This window comes from Primulina tabacum, chromosome 7 (genome assembly GCF_025594145.1).
Source record: "Primulina tabacum isolate GXHZ01 chromosome 7, ASM2559414v2, whole genome shotgun sequence".
Taxonomy (NCBI): Eukaryota; Viridiplantae; Streptophyta; class Magnoliopsida; order Lamiales; family Gesneriaceae; genus Primulina; species Primulina tabacum.
In genome coordinates, this window is record NC_134556.1 from 10992098 (window position 1) to 11011130 (window position 19033).

Here is a 19033-nt window from a genome sequence, read left to right on the forward strand (position 1 = left end):
TTTAGTGTTACAGGAAGATACAAATGATTATTATTTACCAATGTTACCGCAAGCATCCTATGCACAATCCCAAGGAAAATTTTGCAAAATCTCGGTATCCTACTCTTATATTAAAGAAAGGAAATTTCATTTACCCCTCAAGAATCAAGATATCATCAGCCATGAAGCTTTAAAACTTCCTTTTTGAGTACCCCAAGTAATAGTCATCATGGAAATACCATAAAATTTAGAGCGAGTGAAATGAGATCAAGATATATAAAGCAGAAGTAACATCAGAGCTGTCACATATCAAATATTCGACAAAATTAAAAATTAAAAAGAATTATACATGTATCGTCAATAGAAATACAAACAATCATAGTTAGACTTACAAATTGTTTTGAAGGTGTAGATAACAAGTTATATAGATGACCATTTGACTGTACAACGTTATCAAGCACAATATTAGCATTTCAATGAACAGGTTACTGTTGCGTAATCCAATATCCGACTGAAGAATTGTGAACTATGAATATAGACGGCTGCATGAAGCTTAAAGTACAACTACATAACACATGACGGACATCAAACAAATAATTTCCATTGTCTTCTCATGAACATACTGAATGAATGAAGCCTGTCTCACGGGTTAAAATTTTCGAGCTTGATCTCCAGGAATGCCTCGATAGTTTCTCGACAGATTGGGCATTTATTTGACTGCAGTCTCAATGTCTTTGCACAGTTGCTGCACATACACTACAATGCAACATCTACAATCAATTGGCAGCTGGTGCAAGCAAAAAATAAAGGAAATATGAAAGTGTGGAGGGCAGTTGAGGGTCAACGCCATGTATAAGTTGTAGCAGTAGCATCAGGAAACAACTTTAAGACTGGTTGGAATGAGCATGAAATCAATTTACAATGCCAAACAGAGTTTAACATAATATAAAAAAACTCACACAACAACTACCAATATAATTATCACAGAGAAAACAAATGAACTTATAGCAAGAAGATCAGCACCAATTTCGAAATTAACCATTCGATGGCCTCTGAACAAAATTTATAAATGCAGATCAAGCAAATGGTTTAATAGCTAAAAAGGGGAAAGAATCAAATGGCTCTTAGTCCACAGTAACCGTCTATAAAGCATAGATTGCATTGACAATCTCCAGGGTTCGTACAGAAACATCCCACCCAGAGGTATGGATAACATGACATTTGGATCTTCTTGTAGGTAGTCAATCAGGGGTGGATGCCACCTACTTTAACTTTCACCCGCCCACCAAACTTTTTTTAGCTAAAAAATTACGGTAAATCGTGTGGCCTCTTCTAGTTATTTATTTATTTTTTTAATTGTAAATTTTATATAAATATATAATAATAATAATAATAATAATAATAAAAAAATGATAAAAAAATTATTCGAGTTTTCAAATTTTTATCTAAATTCAACTCTTCGACCCAGTTTTTCATTTTTTTCTTAATTTCTAGATTTCAAATTTTCTTTTCGTGTAATTTCACTTTCTTCTTAATTTCCCCCTTTTTTTGTGCGGATTGAAGGACTTTGATTTCAAGAGTCAATAAGTTAAATAGTATGTGATATCTTTCATTCTTTATTCTTATTTATGAACTTTAAAGCTATATTTATGATATTTTAATTATTTATTTTGTTATTCGGATTCAACATGTGAGATCTTTTTGGGTAATTTTTTTTTTATAAATTACGGTTTTTAATTGGTGTGATGCTTACCTATTACTATTATTAAGGGCATTAGAGAGAAAACTTGGTGCCATGATATCTGGTTTTTTGTCTTTTTTTATTTATTTAAAAATCATCATTTTAAATTGCAGTTTAGTCTTTTGTGTTAGTTTTTTCATTCCATTATTGCAAGTTGTCACTTATTAATTTTTACAATTGTGGCATGAGCCATTTAAATATAATCATTTTAACTTTTTACAATTATGATATCACCCTTATTTAAATATAAATTGAATTAATTATAAAAAAAACTGTTGTGTGCCAAAAGTCACTAGTTTAAATTCTTGTTCTGCATATGAATAAATAGAACTAGTAAATAATATTTTCACTGCATATCTGCCTCAAGAATTTTATATTATTTTTTACTTCTTAGATTTTTAAAGGTCACCTGGTACCATGAATAATAAGAAAATTGCTTCTTAATTCAGAAAACGACGTTCTTAGACAGTACTTAAATTCTGTGGTGTTAAATTAAGATTACATTTGGAATTCTTTTAAAACTTCATGACAATATTAGTAAATATTGTTATCTCTGATCCTTTTTTAGTAAATATTAAACAATATACTTGTGTTTTTAGGCATAGTTTGGTACACATGATCGGATAAACATGTGATATATAATATAATGATAAGTTAAGGATAAATAAAATGTAGGATATTATATTTAATGTTTGATATGATTTTAATAATAGTGATTAAATTTATATATTAGATTATAATGACAAAATTAACTTTATCATAATAAATTTTACAATTTCAAAGTTGTTACTTGAGTTCATATTTTTTATCTGTTCATGCGCCGGTAGTGCTTACATGATTTATTTATTTTTACCTAATTTTATATATTATATAATATGATAATTGAGCCCTTGATCTTGTGAGTCAAGTCAAATATCAATTTTTAAGGTTAATCGAGTGATACTAATAATTTTATTGATATTTATAAAAATTATTTATATAATTATCTCAAATTCATTTATATAATTATCATATTATATAATATATAAAAATAAATAAAAATATTTATTTGATTTTAATTTCTACCTACTAGCATAGATTTATAAAAATCATTTATAAATTGGGGGCAATTAAGTCATTTGTAGTGTATTTTATCATTAAATTAAAATTATCACACCTAAATAGAAGGGATATTTTATCCTTCTAAAAAATTATTTATCAAGGGCCCATGATATTATCATGAGCTTTTTAAAAAGTTACCAAACATGGGATAAGAAGGATTATTTATCAATCCCTCTTTTATCCCATGTACCAAACTAATGTTTTGATAATCAATTATTTCGAAAAATTATTTTTGCCCCCTCCAAACAAAAGTGTCAAGCTCCGCCCCAGGTGTCAAGTGTAAAGTTTAACCAAATCTCAAGAGCTGCTGATGTAATTACTAAATATCAGAAGCGTTTATGAAATTAGGGCAATCCATCAGGTGGCCAAATGAAATTATACCGGTTATAAAAAATAGAAACATTACTTACCATATGTCGGCAGGGTAACACAGCAATATCCTTTGGCTCAGTCATGCATATCACACACTCTTTACCTGATCCACTATCGCCGAAACCTGGGGTAGATTTTCCAAATCCATATATCTCACGCAGTTCATAGCTAATACCATCGGTCCATAATAACTGTCTGATTACTTTAGCGATCAATTGTCCCTCGTGATTCTTATCCAAGACGACCTGAGTTATCTGCACCTGGCACAATGTATTCTCCAAAAGATAGCTTCTGTCATACGGAGGTGGGCAAGTTTCGACAGATATTACTATTGGAAACACATCCTCTCGAGAAAATGGCTTTGACAGGCCATCCCATTCGAAATAACCAATGTTAATGCCTGTCCCTAGTGGCTGTCGAAATTCTTGATGAAGTCCTTTCTGGAACATAACTTTGATGGGAACATAGGTTTCCGGAAATGAAGAAACAAGTCTGCAATTGGACTCTTCCTTCGCAAAATAATAGATCTTGATGCTATCAGTTAGAGAGAACAGTGATCAGAGAAAACATAAATGTAAAAAATCAGTTACCCAACATAACATTCAATCTGTAGAAAAGATGGAGTGATCAAATTCCACATAATGGAATTTCAAGTGCATAAAAAATTGTCTTCCGATACTTCTGTAGTTCTGCTCTACAAAGGGAATACTAAGGAGCATGGACAACTAACAACTTTCAAAGAAAGAAAAAAAGTCAATGTCTAATTGCTCTACTAACGTGTGTACTAGCATTTTTAAAGAAAGAAACAGCAAGAAAAAACGTGATCTAAATAACAACAAGCCAACTTTTCTTGTTCACCGCAGAAGCATCAAACATTACAAGATAGAACGAGTTTGTCAAGCAATGTTCCTCCACCTCCCACCCCCATCGATCGTCTTACTGTATTATGAAGTAAAGCATAGAGTGAGATTAAATTGAAGTATGCATCCCTCATGTGGAACACATCCACACACAATAATGGATTCTTCTCCGATTCAATATATAAATGCGACTTCAAAGCTTTCCAGCTGTAACGTATATAGATTACTTGTAAACGCCGCAACTTTGGGTTCTAGAAATTGCCCTCAAATTATGATAAACCATCATTCTTGAGAGACAGGTAATTGAAAATGTGACATTGAAAGTAATAGTCGGTGACAAAAAAAAATATAGGTACAAGTGGCAGCATAGAGTCTATATTAACTGAAATTTGTTACCAATTTCATGTGCCTATTGATCGGAGCCTTGGATCTGAATATAAATTCTAGCCACAGAGGTGTACAATGCATTTGAGTGAAATCAATTAACTTATAATTCAAAATCACATTACATTTAAGCTAAAACCAGTCATGTAACAAACGATCAATGCATATAAAATAAATCAACAAAAGAATAAAATTTTATATAAAAAAAATATCTTGCAGCAAAAAATCTAACCTGCCATCAACCAAAGCATCAAAAACAAAAGAAACCAAGAATTCATCCGGGTTCGTTTCATCAACTTCAATCCTCACAGAATCTTTATGCACGTTCACATCACTCCTCACAACTTTAGCCTGCGTTTGTTCGGTACACGGCGGCCCCACCACTCTAGGCAGCGGCAGCATTGGCTGCCACTCAAAGGGAAGATTCTGGGAGTTAAAGGAACCGAAACTAGGCTGGCCAACAAGTGTGTTGCTGTGATTCCCCGCACAGAACGCATTGGAAGGGTAGTAGGGGTAAGATACAGGGGAATTCAGAGGGTAAGGAGCATAAGGGTCGAGAGGGTAAGCGGGTGAGGGGTAGTATGGAGTGAGGCTTCTTCTTCTATTGGTGACGCTGAAAGAAATGCCCATCTGTTACTCGTTTTGTTGAATTTGGGGGAGAGGTGTAGTTCACACCATGCGCAGAAGCCTTGATTGCCTAGTTGGGAAGCCTTGATTGCCTAGTTGGGAAGCCTTGATTTAGGGTTCCCCTATTTTGCCCTAAATTGTGTGCTTTGAAACACAGATAATCCTCTAAACCAACTTTTTTATATACTTCGTCTTATAGTTGATATAATGCCAACATTACTCTCAATATTACTACTATATAATATGGGAAAATGAATTTATTGATCTATTAACTTATCCATTTTTTTTTAGTCCAATAACTTGTCAAATTTTGAATTTTTTGTATTAATTTTTAATTTTCGACTATTTTGATCTAATTGTTAACGTTGTGATGAATACGTCAGCAATTTCTGTTGCCACATCAATATTTTTCCGCGTCACATTAATATTTTATAGAGATACGTCAGTATTCCGTCGAAATAAGAATAAAAACAAAAAAAAAATAAAAATCAATGTAACAAATCCAAACTTTGAATGTATGAGAGACCAAAACCCAAAATATATCAAATTAATGGACAAACAAATTATTTTCCTTAATGTAATATATGAGAGAAAAATATAGATTTCTAATAAGATTATATATTTCGAGACATTTAACTACAAAGATTATATATGTTATATCAACTACAAAAGTGTAATATTAGTATCATGTAGGGTAAAGTTGGAATAAAAAGTTGGTGTCCTTCCTAGGTGGTTACTATCATGCCCTCAATCTTAGTAAATAGAATAGATATATATATATATAGAAATTGAAATACATAATTAAGACAGATAAAAAAGCAAATGAAGCCTATATAAGTGGGAAGAAGGCTTATATGTTTTCACAGTGGTTACCTCAAAGTACATAATTGTACATCTAGACTTTGTGAATCATATATATCTGGATTTAAGTGATATTGCTCCATTTTTAAGATCAAAATTAATTTTGAGAAACTACATAAATTTTACTAAAAATAATATTGTAGCGTCCGAAAAACCAACATACGTAAACCACATACATGCAAACAAATTAAATTACATAATTGTTTTATTTAATTGATTTTAAATGCTTACTTGATACATATTATATGATTAAATGTATGATTTCCTGATTAAAGGATTATATGTCATGGTTTCATGAAATTGAAGGATTTTACCATAATATTCAATAATAGGTCGGGAAAAGGAGACCGGGGACGAGCGAGACAAAATAAATAAATATTTTTAAGGCTTTTTTATATTATTAAAAATGATTAATTTTTTTTAAAATGATAGAATTCAAATTGTTTTACTAGACGAACTCGATTTTATTCGGGAAGTCGGTTTTGGGCAAATAAGGGACTTTTAAAATATCAAATGCATTATTTTTGAAAACTAATTTTTATAAACTTTTATTTTTCAATTAAATAAGTATTATTGAGCCCAATTTAAGTATGTTGAGTAGGCCCAATTATTAATAAGCTTAATGGTCCAAAACCAAAACTCATTATCATGCAAATTTAAAACAATAAAATAGAAATCTAGGCCTTTTTGACACCATATCAGTTGAAAATACACCCACCACACACACAAAATTTTTGAAAATTAAGAGAGGAAGAAAACATTGAGTCTTCATCGCCCGCCCGATCTTCTTCACGCACCTCGCCTACGATCGTATATTCGAGTGTTTTAAAACGCAAATGCACGTTTTCTAAACCTATTTGACGCATCATTCAAATCATAGTACGCATGTTTTGATTAGTTTTGCATGAAAAATATTTGCGCACGATTGGCTTAACGAAAGATCGATTATTTTCAAAGTTTTGACCATTTTATGCTTGGTTAATAAACGTTATGATTTCTAAGGGACATGCTGCCAATTTATGACGTTAAAAGGCTGGGAAAAGTGTCGTTTAAAGGCAACCCGAGGGCTGGAAATAGGCGAAGGAGCCGTGCATGGGAAGGAAGGGACTAGGGTTTTTGAGACTAGCCATGGGGTCTTGCTTGAGTTCTAGGGCTCGGCCATGAGGGGCGCTGCGCTAGGGCTCATCTAGGGCTTGTCAGGGGCTTGGTGAAGGCTGTAGGGATGTGCTAGGAAGAGTCCTAGGGAGGCTGGACACAACTACACGTAAGAAGGAAGGAGCAGCGCTTGACTCGTGTCTTGAATAAGAGGCGCACAGCTGGTTTGAGTGATCTTGCTGGTGCACTGGCCTAGGCGTGGTTCAAGAAGGGCTAGAAGGTGGTATAGGGATGGCTAGGGTGTGCGGGACTAGGTGGGTGCTGATGTGGTAGAGTCCTAGTAAGGCTAGGACACTAGAAGCGCATGGGAAGGGCTCGGTTGGGGAAAGCTGGTACGTGGGAAGGTTGGCACAGGCTAGGGCAGAATAGATGGCTTAGGCTGGGTCTGAGGCTGGTCCAGGGTTGGCTAGGGTCGGGTGTAATCGCTGGTTAAGTAGCAACAAGAGTTCTAGTCGAACTAGAGTCCTAATGCAAGATTCGGCCGCAGCTCGTGCTATATCTTGTAGCGTGGGCTAGGGTCTAGTTCTATGGGTCAAGAGGGTTCCTAGGTGGTCTGGTCAAAGGTTTGCTTGAAGTGGCTTGGTGGTTGTTTGATAAAATAGGGAGATGGCTCGAGGGTTTAGCTTAGGTTCGAAACAAGGTCTAGGGAGAAAAGAAAAGGGTCAAGCTGTGGTCCACGGGAGGCGATTCATGGTTCATGGGGGTATTTTAGGTATAAAAAGTCTATGTTTAAAATTTGGAAGGAAAATATTAAAGTTTGAATTAATTTGAGAATTAAATGCTTCACGAATTAGTAGTTAATGAATTAAATGGAAAGCTTCGAAATTAAGCTAAATAAAATATTAAAAATAGATTTAAGCTTAAATAAAAATTTGGGAGGGTCTAGAGTCAATAAAAGTAGGAAAAGGTCAAATCGAGAATTTTATAGTCCACGGACAAAACGATTATTTTATACCTAGGTAGTACGAAAAAGGTTGGCAGCGTCCCCGAATGATCATAACGCATGATAAATGATATAAAATGATGATTTTGATGAAAATATGATATTTTATGATTTATGGTAAAGCTATGCAATTTTTAATGTTAAAATGCTATTTTTGGAAAGTCATGATATTTTATGCTTTAAAAAGGAAAAATGAAAAATGTTTTGAGGGATGTGAATTAACTGTGACAAAAAGATAGAGGATATGTGGGAGATCTGTCTTAAGAAGGAACGGTGAACTTACAATTTTATGGGAATGTCGTGAGGTAAAAGGCCCCAGAGGAAGCCCGTTTACAATACAAGGTCCTAGAGGGAGCCCGACAATCGTATTTCTATGGCTGTGTTTATTGCCCATCCCCTTGCGCAATGGGAGCTAAGACTGGTCAGTCAACCAGAAGATAAAATACTAGTCATTTTTGAGGATCAAACTTCACCCAAAATGATAAATAATGAAATCTTTACGATTTTATGATTCATGATTTATTTATGCTTAAAAATTATTTTAAATAAGAGTATGATTTTAATGCATGTGCTTGTATATGTATTATTTGATATTCATGTTTAGAACGTGCTGAGTCATTAGACTCACTAGGTATGAATGTTGCAGGTGATGATGATATTAAGGGAGGCGCTAACGCTTGAGTGGATTGAGAACTGTAGTACATTCTCGAGGGACATTTATTTCTGCACTAGATTGATAGGAAAAGTTCAAAAATTTTGTTAAGAATTTTATTAGAGATTTTATGATTTATTTTGAAGTTAATTTTGATCATGTTAAAAGTAGAAGTCGAATTTTGGTAAGTGACGATTTTAGGGATTTTATGCAGTTGAGATTTAAATTTTTAATTTATTTTGATTTATAGAAATGTCAAAGTTATTTTCAATTGTTGAATATAAAAAAAAACTCAGTAAAATTTTGAAGTTAAAAAAAACGGGTTGTTTCAAATATATTGTATTAACTTTTTTCTAACACAAAAACCCGTGTGTCACTATCTAACATGTTATTTTAATGAGATGAATCTCGTTTTCGTCTCGATCCATGAAAAAATATTATTTTTTATATCAAAAGATACACAACACCGCCCATACATTACATGGCCTTTCTAATACAATTCTCTTGCATGCAAAGAAAAAGGATGAAACTTGAAAACAAGAAAGAAAGATTTTCTGCTCAATGTTAACAGGCCACCATAAACAATTTTCCAATTCATCCTTTGCGTTTATAGAATCTTAACAACTAAAAGTTCAATTTTCGGAGTCAACTCAACATAAATCAGCCCTCAGTTTCTTGCCAACAGATATATAACCTTTCTGCATGTCTCTTATGGATTTTGATCTCCGAATAATCTCTTAAATCTTCGAGAATGATGTATTGTGCTTAACCATTCTAGAAAATGGCACCCCATGTCGTGTATCCAAATGCAAGGATGACATGTTTCATCAAAGGAATAAAGCAAACTCCCCATTCCTTCACCACTTCCTATGCTCATTCTCGGCATCACTACAAGAAATTCTGCATACAACAACGCACATACGACAACGGTTTTTGCGAAAAACCGCTGTCGTATGTTTTTAACAACGGTTTTAGTGAAAACCGTTGTCTTTTGGGGGTCAAAGACAACGGTTTTTAAAAACCGTTGTCTTAGGGAGGCCAAAGACAACGGTTTTTAGGGTCAATGACAACGGTTCTATAAAACTGTTGTTTTTGAGCGTTTTTTTAAGATCAATGAACTGTTGTCTATTAGTATTTTTTTTTGGACAATCGACAACGGTTTTAAGAAACCGTTGTCGATTAGCGCGATTTTTGGACAAACAACAACGGTTTTGGAAAACATTGCCATATTTAGCTACAAATTTTCTAAAACCATCGCTACATTTAGAGACAGTTTTATTAAAACGGTCGCTAATTTAAAATTAGCGACGGTTTTGTATAAACTGTCGCTAATTTTATCGACGGTTTTAAGTAAAACCGTCGCATGTCTAAAATTAGCGACGGTTTTACGAAATCTGTCGCTAAATTTAGCGTGTTTTTTTGGGTTACAACAACGGTTTTTAAAAACCGTTGTCTATGAGCGTGTTTTTTTTGGGCTACAACAACAGTTTTTAAAAAGTGTTGTCTATGAGCGTGTTTTTTTGGGATACAACAACGATTTATAAAAACCGTTGTCTTTCAGCTGGTTTTATTAGATCTACGACAACAGTTTTTTAAAATGTTGTCTTTTCTTAGTGTTTTATATGGTTAACGACAACGGGTTAATAAAAACCGTTGTCGTAGAATTTTTTTTAAAAAAATTTGTAGTGTTATAATACACACACTTGTAATAAAAGAGAGAAGAAAAAGAAAGGAAACACAAACCCAGTCCCGCGCTACGTCGCCCTCTTCCCCCCAAAAGCGTACACAGTCTTTTTCCTTTCACAAAACATAAAAGTTAACACAGTCTTTTTCCTACTCTACACCCACCTGATTTACTCTCGCTTTCTGTAGATCTCTGAGCCAATTAGTTCTTCCCATTAGCAAGCTTCATGGAAATGTAGTTCTTCCTCGTTTCAGGTACCGCATTTTTACGGTATTTTGTTTTTGCTCGCTTATCATTATATTTATTTTTTTGGTGTGGGTTCTTTATTTCGGTGTGCTTTTTTTAATGGGTTTTTAAGCTTTTCAGTTCTATTTTAGAACTGGGTTTTTTTTTACGTTGTTTATTCCTTCGGATTTAATGGTACTGTGAACCAGTAGTTTAGTTGGGGGATGGGTTAAGGGAGACATTAAATTTATTTAGATTTGGAAGTAAAGTTTGCAGATTTGCATATAAAACTAATGGATTTTTTTTTCTTTTTTTTCTTTTTTGTTTTTTGCCGCTATCGATATGTTCATTTTAGAGACCATCACTCGCTCCTTGATCCACGAAAGAATTAGTGAATCTTTTTGAATTTTTTTTATAATTTTGTATAATTTTTAGTGGGGCCATTTTTGTGCTCATTGGTAACAAAAATGATAGATCTTTGAGTAACAGATGAAAATTGTGTGTGTGTTTTTTTATCGGTTCAAGAACTGACAAAAACAGAGGACAATTTCCAAGCATTGTTGATAGATTCATCAACATTGATGTCTAATTTTGTTGTTTACAATTTTTTTGAACACCAACTTAACAGTATTTTTACAACTGTTCTGAAGGATTTGACTCATTGTTGGTTGGTTAGTTGTATGTATAATGGACAAAGTTTGGATGTCAAAGAACAGGTTGTTAAATGAATATGAGGTTGGGGTGGAGTATTTCTTGCAGTTTGCATTGCGAAACGCTAACAATCCGAATGCAATTCCTTGCCCATGTGCAAAATGTGGTAATCTAAAGACGAAAGATATTGACACTATAAGGGCTCATTTGTGTTGTAATGATATAGATTTAACATATCATACATGTATTTGGCATGGCGAAAGATCTAAGTTCGGGAACTCAATGAATGATAGTGATCGAGTTGGGCAAGATGAACGCAAATATTTTACCGAGGAAAATATTTATGCTGAGAATCCAAACCAATTCCATAAGCTACTTGAAGATGCCGAGAAACCTTTATATCCTGGATGTGTTAAATTTACAAAGTTATCTGAACTTGTGAAATTATATAACTTGAAAGCAAAATATAGTTGGAGTGATAAAAGTTTCACTGATTTACTTGGTTTGTTTGGACAAATGCTTCTAGATGACAATGAATTGTCATTATCTTTGTATGATGCAAAGAAAAGCTTATGTTCTTTAGGGATGTTTTATGTGAAAATTCATGCTTGTCCTAATGATTGTATCTTATATCGGAAGGAGTATAAGGATTTTACCAGTTGCCCTATTTGCGGGATGTCAAAGTGGAAGTTAGGTAAAAATTCTACGATAAATGGAGGAGTTCCTGCAAAGATCCTTTGGTACTTCCCACCTATTCCCAGATTTTAAAGATGGTTTCAGCAGAAGGTGATATCTAAGGAATTAACTTGGCATGCTGATAAAAGAATTTGTGATGGATACTTGCGTCATCCGGCTGATGCACCCTCTTGGAAAGTAGTGGATTACAACTGGCCAAATTTTTCTTTCGAGCCAAGAAATCTAAGATTGGCCTTATCAGCAGACGACATCAATCCACATAGTTTGATGAGTTCTGCATATAGTTGTTGGCCAATTGTGATGATCACTTACAACCTTCCTCCAAGTTTGTGTATGAAGAGAAAATTTATGATGCTCACTTTGTTGATTTCTGGTCCCAAACAATCGGGACATGATATTGATGTCTACTTAGCACCTCTAATTGACGACTTAAAATTTTTATGGGATATAGGTGTTGATACATATGATGCATATCGAAAAGAAATTTTCTCGCTTAGAGCTGTGTTACTATGGACGATCAATGATTTTTCTGCATATGGGAACATGTCAGGTTGTATTGTGAAAGGATATCATGCATGTCCAATATGTGGTGAAGAAACATATTCGACGAGGTTGATGCATAGTAGAAAAATTGCGTATACAGGCCATAGAAGGTTTCTTCCTACAAGTCATCTGTATCGAAGGCAAAAGAAAGCATTTAACAGGAACCAAGAGTTTAAACTCGCACCAGAACCATTAACTGGGCATGAAGTTTTAGAAAGAATTGAAAGAATTAATTATCGTCTGGGAAAAATGAGTGGGAAGCTTCATTTGAAGGTAGGTGATGAAAAATCATGTTGGGAAAAGAAATCTATATTCTTTGAACTTAAGTAATGGAAACATCTACATGTTCGACATGTTCTTGATGAGATGCATATTGAAAAAAATGTTTCTGAAAGTCTCATCGGTACGTTACTTGACATTCCAGGAAAAACAAAGGATGAGTTATGTGACGATGATGTTCTTGATGTGATACAAATGTTTGTGAAAGTCTCGTCGGTACGTTACTTGATATCATACATATTGTTTGTAGGCAGATGAGTTATGTGACGATGATGATATAAATAGAGCAATTATGTGGAAGAAAGGACGGGTCAATAAGAAGGGTCAATATGAAGGCGATGAGTTGAAATCGGTAATAGAAAAGATTGTAAGCAAAAAATACATGAAAATGAATAATTTTTATTCATTATAACTGTTTTTAGTATTATCTTGTTCTTCTGTGCATGACAGGATGGTTATGTGCAACAAAAATTCGAGGGTACGTTGCAATTTGAAGAGGGAAAAAATGATATCTTTATGAAAGCACTGGATTCATATGAACATTCTGGTCATGTGAGAGGTGTTGGAGGTCATATCACTCCAAGCATCTACTTTAATATTGGTAGAGTATGGAAGAGTCCTCTTGGTGATGACCATATAATCCGTAATCAAACAAAGGAGTTGATGGAGGCGAAGATTTTAATCTCAGAACAAGATGCACGCATCGCAGAAAAAAGTGCACGCATATCAGATCAAGATGCACGCATACAGAGACTTGAAGAAATGTTCAAAAAGGGTGCAAGCAACTTTGACATTGAATTAAAAGGTAGTTTCTCAGTAAATTTACATCCCATGAGTGACAATAAAATCAAAAGAGTGTCTCGAACTATGAAACTTCGCATGATGATGACGTGAAAGCTTTGAGCAATGCTGATTTTTTGCAGGTAGCTGATTATTGCAATTGTCCATGACTATGATTTGTATCAATTTATAACATGATTATTTGTCTTCTAGGTAAGCCGGTTTCATTGGCATTGGAATCTAGGACCAATATTGTTGCCTACGGTACAATTGTCCATGTCAATGCGGATGATAATTATTTCATGGTGTTCGATCACCCATGAGTTTCATGCACGTATCCATTGATAATGCTGTGGACAAATTAGCACATTTGCCATTTCCAATTCCAATGAATGTGATACTGTTGGTGATGCTATAGGAATACATGTAGCTTGGACAACACACTTGGTAGTAATGCAAGATGAGGTAAATGTCAATTTATATTTAAATTTAAAGTACCATAAATAATTCAATATTGCAGCTACCATGTGTACATTTGCAATGTTTAGAAGCTTCAAAGGAAGAAAAATGTCGACCACAAAAATTACATTGGTTTGTCTTCAAGTGTTCCAAGATTTTTACATCTATTGTATTGTTATTGTAAACGTGCTCTAACCGATGAACAGATTTTTACATCTATTGTATTGTTATTGTAAACGTGCTCTAACCGATGAACAAAATCTATCACTGCTTTTTGATCATGATTTATTTGACGAGGATTACGAACTTCTTCTGCACCTTGAAGACATCATTCATTTCTATAGTTTGGATTCAATATCTGCCAATTGTATAGTTGTGTACATGTGGTAAGCCTTCTTCTTTTGTTTGTTGACCACTTAAGCTCTATAAACTTAATTAATTTATCATATTCACATTATTCTGTTGGAAATTGTAGGCATCTGTATAAAAAGATGAAAAAATATAACAAGACCGACAAGTTTAAATTTGTGAATCCACACACGATCCCATACATGCCACATGTGATCAAACTTGACAAAAACGGTAAAATCGAACACTTGAATGAATGAACAAGTGTTTTGGCCGAAAGACTGAGTGGTGCATCAACAAATCAACTAGTTTTAGTGCCACATAATGTTGGGTGAGTCAAAATTATAATATCAAATTTAATTTATTTTCTCGACATTTTATTGAATTGTATGCACTAATTATGTGTTCTGTGCGAAGTTACCATTGGATTCTCACTATCATCGATCCTTACAAGGAGATGGTTTATTTGTTGGATTAACTTGGTCATCAAAACCGTTACGATGATTGGAAATATGTGGTGGATATGTAAGTTAATATTTTGTTTTATGTCAAATTTAATTTAGTGAATAAAACACTCATATGTTGACTGTTACTTATGTATGCAGGAGTGTAAGATTGTTTAATTCAAACAAGGAAAGGAAAGGGAAAAAACAAGCTATATGGGAAGTAGTAAAGGTATGCATGTGTACTTGTCATTAATTAACGTTTATTTCAATTTGTGTATCAATCACTAACAATTATTTTTAACATAGGGTCCAGGACAACCAGATTCGAAACAATGTGGTTTTTATGTTATGAGATTTATGAGAGAAATGATTGAAAAAAATGCTACCAGTGAGAAGAACTCAATATCTTCAATTGTAATATTCAACATATTCTCAATATTCACAAATAATTGTGTATTTCTCATTTTTCAATGTCTTTATTGATTGTTTTTTAATTATATTGTCATTGTGTTTGTTCATAGTTCATGAAAACAGAGTACTCTAAGGAAGAAATTGATGAAGTGCGATCTGAGTGGGCGGAATGCATACAAGATTATATTTATGAATAGGTATGCAAAGTATTGATTAAGTGCTTTGTGTTACGAATAGGTATGCGAAGTCTTGAACTGTATATTTGGTAACAATTCCAAGTAGGTTGACGAAACAGAGCTTGACGAAATAGTGCTTGTCAATATTAGTTTCACATTAGTTCTAGCTTCCTAGAACATAAATGTTATAGGTTTGTGAATTGATGTTATGACTTTGTTTCGAGTATATAAATGTTGTTTGTGTTGTTTGGAAATTTTTGGGATGTCCTATTTATGGGAAGGTCATGCCGAAATTTCTATTTTCTTCAGTATATACTAGTTATGACTTTATTTTGCGTATATAAATGTTTTTTGTGTACTCTTAATAATGTCAATATTGTTTGGATACTATCAAAGCTAGGCTGCAAAATTGATATCATTAACTAATTTGATATGTTCTATACAATGTCAAAATTCACTTAGCTTTCAAATTCCTTTGTGTGGGATATATTTATTATGGGAAAACAATTTATTATCGTCTCTATGCACCATTTGTGTTAGCTGCGTTTCCAGTGCATGTCTTTGCTTGCAATCTCATCTCTTACATGAGGTTTTAATGAGCTTTCTATGTGTGGATTATATGCCAGGGATGAAATGGCATGGGAAGGTTTTGATGCAGAAATGTTGATAAGGTTTGAGGAGATCGAGGCCGATGATGGCAAAAGATTGCAGTATATCCGTATTTTCCGTTTGGAAAATTTTGATATTGTGGGACTCTATTGCCACATTGCCACGTTGATGACGAACATGTATCAAGGTCAATTGCAGTACTAAATTCAAATTTGTAAAATTTTGTTTATCGTTGGCATATTTTGGATGATGGATTTTGAACATAACATAGCCACGGATTTAACGTGCTAAATATTTTATTTTCGATTGTTATTTTTGGTTTAATTATTATTATATATATTGTAAATTAAAAAAATTTAATACAATAATTTTTACCTAATGAAAAAAATTATTAAAGACAACAGTTTTTAATTCTAGTGAAGAAAATTTAAAGACAACAGTTTTAAATTGTTGTAGAGTCAACAAAACACTACGATTTTTAGGCGTTGCAAAACTATTGTCGTTGTTATAAAAAACAACGGTCCCAAAAGTGGCGAAACTTTGGTCGTTGATATATTATGACAACGGGTTAAAACCGTTGCAAAACTATTGTCAATCATGCTAAAATACAACGGTCTAAAACGTCGCGAAACTGTTGTCGTCGTTATTAAATAACAACGGTTTAAAATTGTTGCGAAACTGTTGTGGTTGGTGTTAAAGTACAACGGTTTAAAATCTTTGCAAAACCGTTGTCGTTGGTAGTAAAAGACAACAGTTTAAAACCGTTGTCGTTGAAGGCACTTTCAACAACACTCTCAGTTACAACAGTTTTAAATGACCTACGATAACGGATAAAATCCGTTGTCGTTTTGCGTTTTTGTAGTAGTGCATGTATGCATTGTAAATACTTTTACCTTAAACTCTTTTCGAGGAACCAGGCTTCAACCTGTGAACTTTCTTAAGTATCGGTCCCATTCGTTTTGAAGCTCAATCGGGTTGTCGCTGAAATTCCAGATTCTTGTTCCATGCCCCATACTTGAGTGTGATCCCGGCATCCATTTAAGTAATTTATAAGCGAAAGAAGGCTGATACCGCACATTTTATCTAGTAGTCGTGCATGGGAATTTGTCAAATTTTGCGAGAATATGATGCACATCTCTCTTGGTGGTTGATCATAATAATGTAGGATTCCAAAGAAGGTCAGTAGTGCAAGAATTACCAAAAAATGTCAACTGGTGAGGGCTTTAATAGGCAAAGAAATTGGTAGTGGACCTTATATCCCATTATGTAGAGAAATTGGCAAGATTACAAATAATCACAATTTTATGTTAAAATGCAAATTGCACGACTACTCAATATTATTCAAAATTTTACCCGAGTCGCTCAAGATGATAGATTTTCATCAAAGTTAAAAGTGAAAAAAATTACATTTTCAAAAACTTCTTTTATTAAAAAATTTCAGTCGAGTGATCTATATGTATTATCTAATATTTGAAAACGAAATAAAATTACTCTCTCCAAATTCTCAACTATAAATCAAGCAAAAGAACTTCCTATATATATTTAAGGCAACAATAAATGAGTAGTGCCCGCCACAAATATACAACACTCAAAACTACATCATGATGGTGCACACGATTTTGTTTCATTTCCCATCATTATACTGCGAAGCCTACTTTGATTTTCCTTTTTCTTTTCTAAATGATTGACTTCCTTCTATTTCAAGGCTCAACAAATGAAAATCTTTTACACAATTAATGAATTAAATCTACATACTCTAATACATTTATTGGATATATGTGTTATATCTTTCTTAATGTAAGGACCATCTACTTTAACACATAAGATGATAGAACATCAACTGTCACAAAATTTAGGATAGAAAACGCGCATTTATTCATTATGCTCCAAATCCACCGTCCTATTGTGCGGGACCAACTCCTAATCGTTATTACAATACAATTTGATTAGAGTTAATTAATTACAGCGAAAAACGAGTAAACATTTTTTTTACAATGAGCCCAAAACGTGTCAATTGTAATTATAATACTTAAAATAGTATATAATATAATTTCGTCTCATCACGTCACAATATAAAACAAGCTCATACGTAATCCAAAACAACTACATACAAACAAACTCATATCCTCAAGACATGCCCCGGTATATAGATACATATATATACTGGGAAAGACCACTAAACCTCAGCTCAAACTGTGACTCCCTCCAGAAGCACCCTCTCCGGTCTCCTGATATCCTGGAGTACCTATCATTGTTCACACACAAAGAAAACAACAGCCTCATCTGGGGTGAGTAAAGCTCCGTATGCAACAACTACAATATACACCACAAGTATCTAAACAATAATATATGATATGCAATGCATGTATGTCGTGGAGGTATTAGATCAAATGTCCATCCACTGAGCATATATCAGAATAAATCAAATCGCTATAAAATCAATGCTCGAGCTGGCTCACCAGCCTCAATCAGGGATACTTGTATGATAGCGTCGACAAAGAGCCATCAAATCCCAAATATCAATCAATCATTGGGGCCACTATTGACTATGCTTTAAGGGCCACATAATGCCAAACATAGCATTAATTTTGTTAACAAACCCCAAAATCAAATCAAATCATAATAGGTATCCAATGGTCATAGCTCAACGTGTATGTCATGTATGCCACATCAACTCAACAAATAAGGTGTTGGAACTTTTCAAGTTCGCAATCTTGATTTTGGTGATAACAAAACCTGTTAATTATGTTACTAATGATCTACCTTAGTGTGCAGCATCTAGGATCACTTACGAAACGTTTACATCGCAAAAATAAAGACCCAACTGATCGCACAAAATAATTCAGTCTAACTGATTACGTCAATTGAGCAGTCCAGCTGATTGTCCAGTTGATAGGTAATTCAGCAAGAATACCTCAGAAGCCTGGCCAGCCGAAGGAGTGTTCAACTGATGAAGAAACCTAACTGATCAGTCCAACTGAACGAGTGTGAATCAGTTCAACTGACGAGTCAACTGATTTCACCAGCCCAACTGAAAGATCAGTTCAACTG

At 33.8% G+C, this 19033-nt stretch overlaps 2 protein-coding genes across 8 annotated transcripts; one reads left to right on the forward strand and one right to left on the reverse strand.

Annotated features, from left to right (window-relative positions):
* Positions 1–293: 293 nt before the first annotated feature.
* LOC142551140 (putative E3 ubiquitin-protein ligase LUL4) lies at positions 294–5200 on the reverse strand. Of its 2 annotated transcripts, none has more exons than XM_075660201.1 (3): positions 4670–5189; positions 3232–3727; positions 294–735 (listed from the first exon to the last, which is right to left on the reverse strand). In XM_075660201.1, exons 1-3 carry the CDS (start codon positions 5065–5067, stop codon positions 622–624), a joined length of 1008 nt encoding a protein of 335 aa, XP_075516316.1. In that variant the 5' UTR covers positions 5068–5189; the 3' UTR covers positions 294–621. The 2 variants fall into 2 exon arrangements, with proteins under 2 accessions (XP_075516316.1, XP_075516317.1); XM_075660202.1 differs by having other exon boundaries at positions 628–766; positions 4670–5200.
* A 9007-nt stretch (positions 5201–14207) lies between these two features.
* On the forward strand, positions 14208–16263 carry LOC142550501 (uncharacterized). 6 transcript variants are annotated; one of them, XM_075659579.1, is made up of 7 exons: positions 14208–14378; positions 14468–14671; positions 14758–14865; positions 14946–15015; positions 15093–15200; positions 15321–15394; positions 16000–16263. In XM_075659579.1, coding segments are annotated over exons 3-7 (441 nt in total). In that variant the 5' UTR covers positions 14208–14378; positions 14468–14671; positions 14758–14863; the 3' UTR covers positions 16187–16263. The 6 variants fall into 6 exon arrangements, 3 of the variants coding, with proteins under 3 accessions (XP_075515694.1, XP_075515693.1, XP_075515695.1); XR_012821403.1 differs by having other exon boundaries at positions 14468–14865; positions 15308–15434; positions 16032–16263; XR_012821402.1 differs by having other exon boundaries at positions 14468–14865; positions 15308–15394; positions 16032–16263.
* The last annotated feature ends 2770 nt before the right edge of the window (positions 16264–19033 follow it).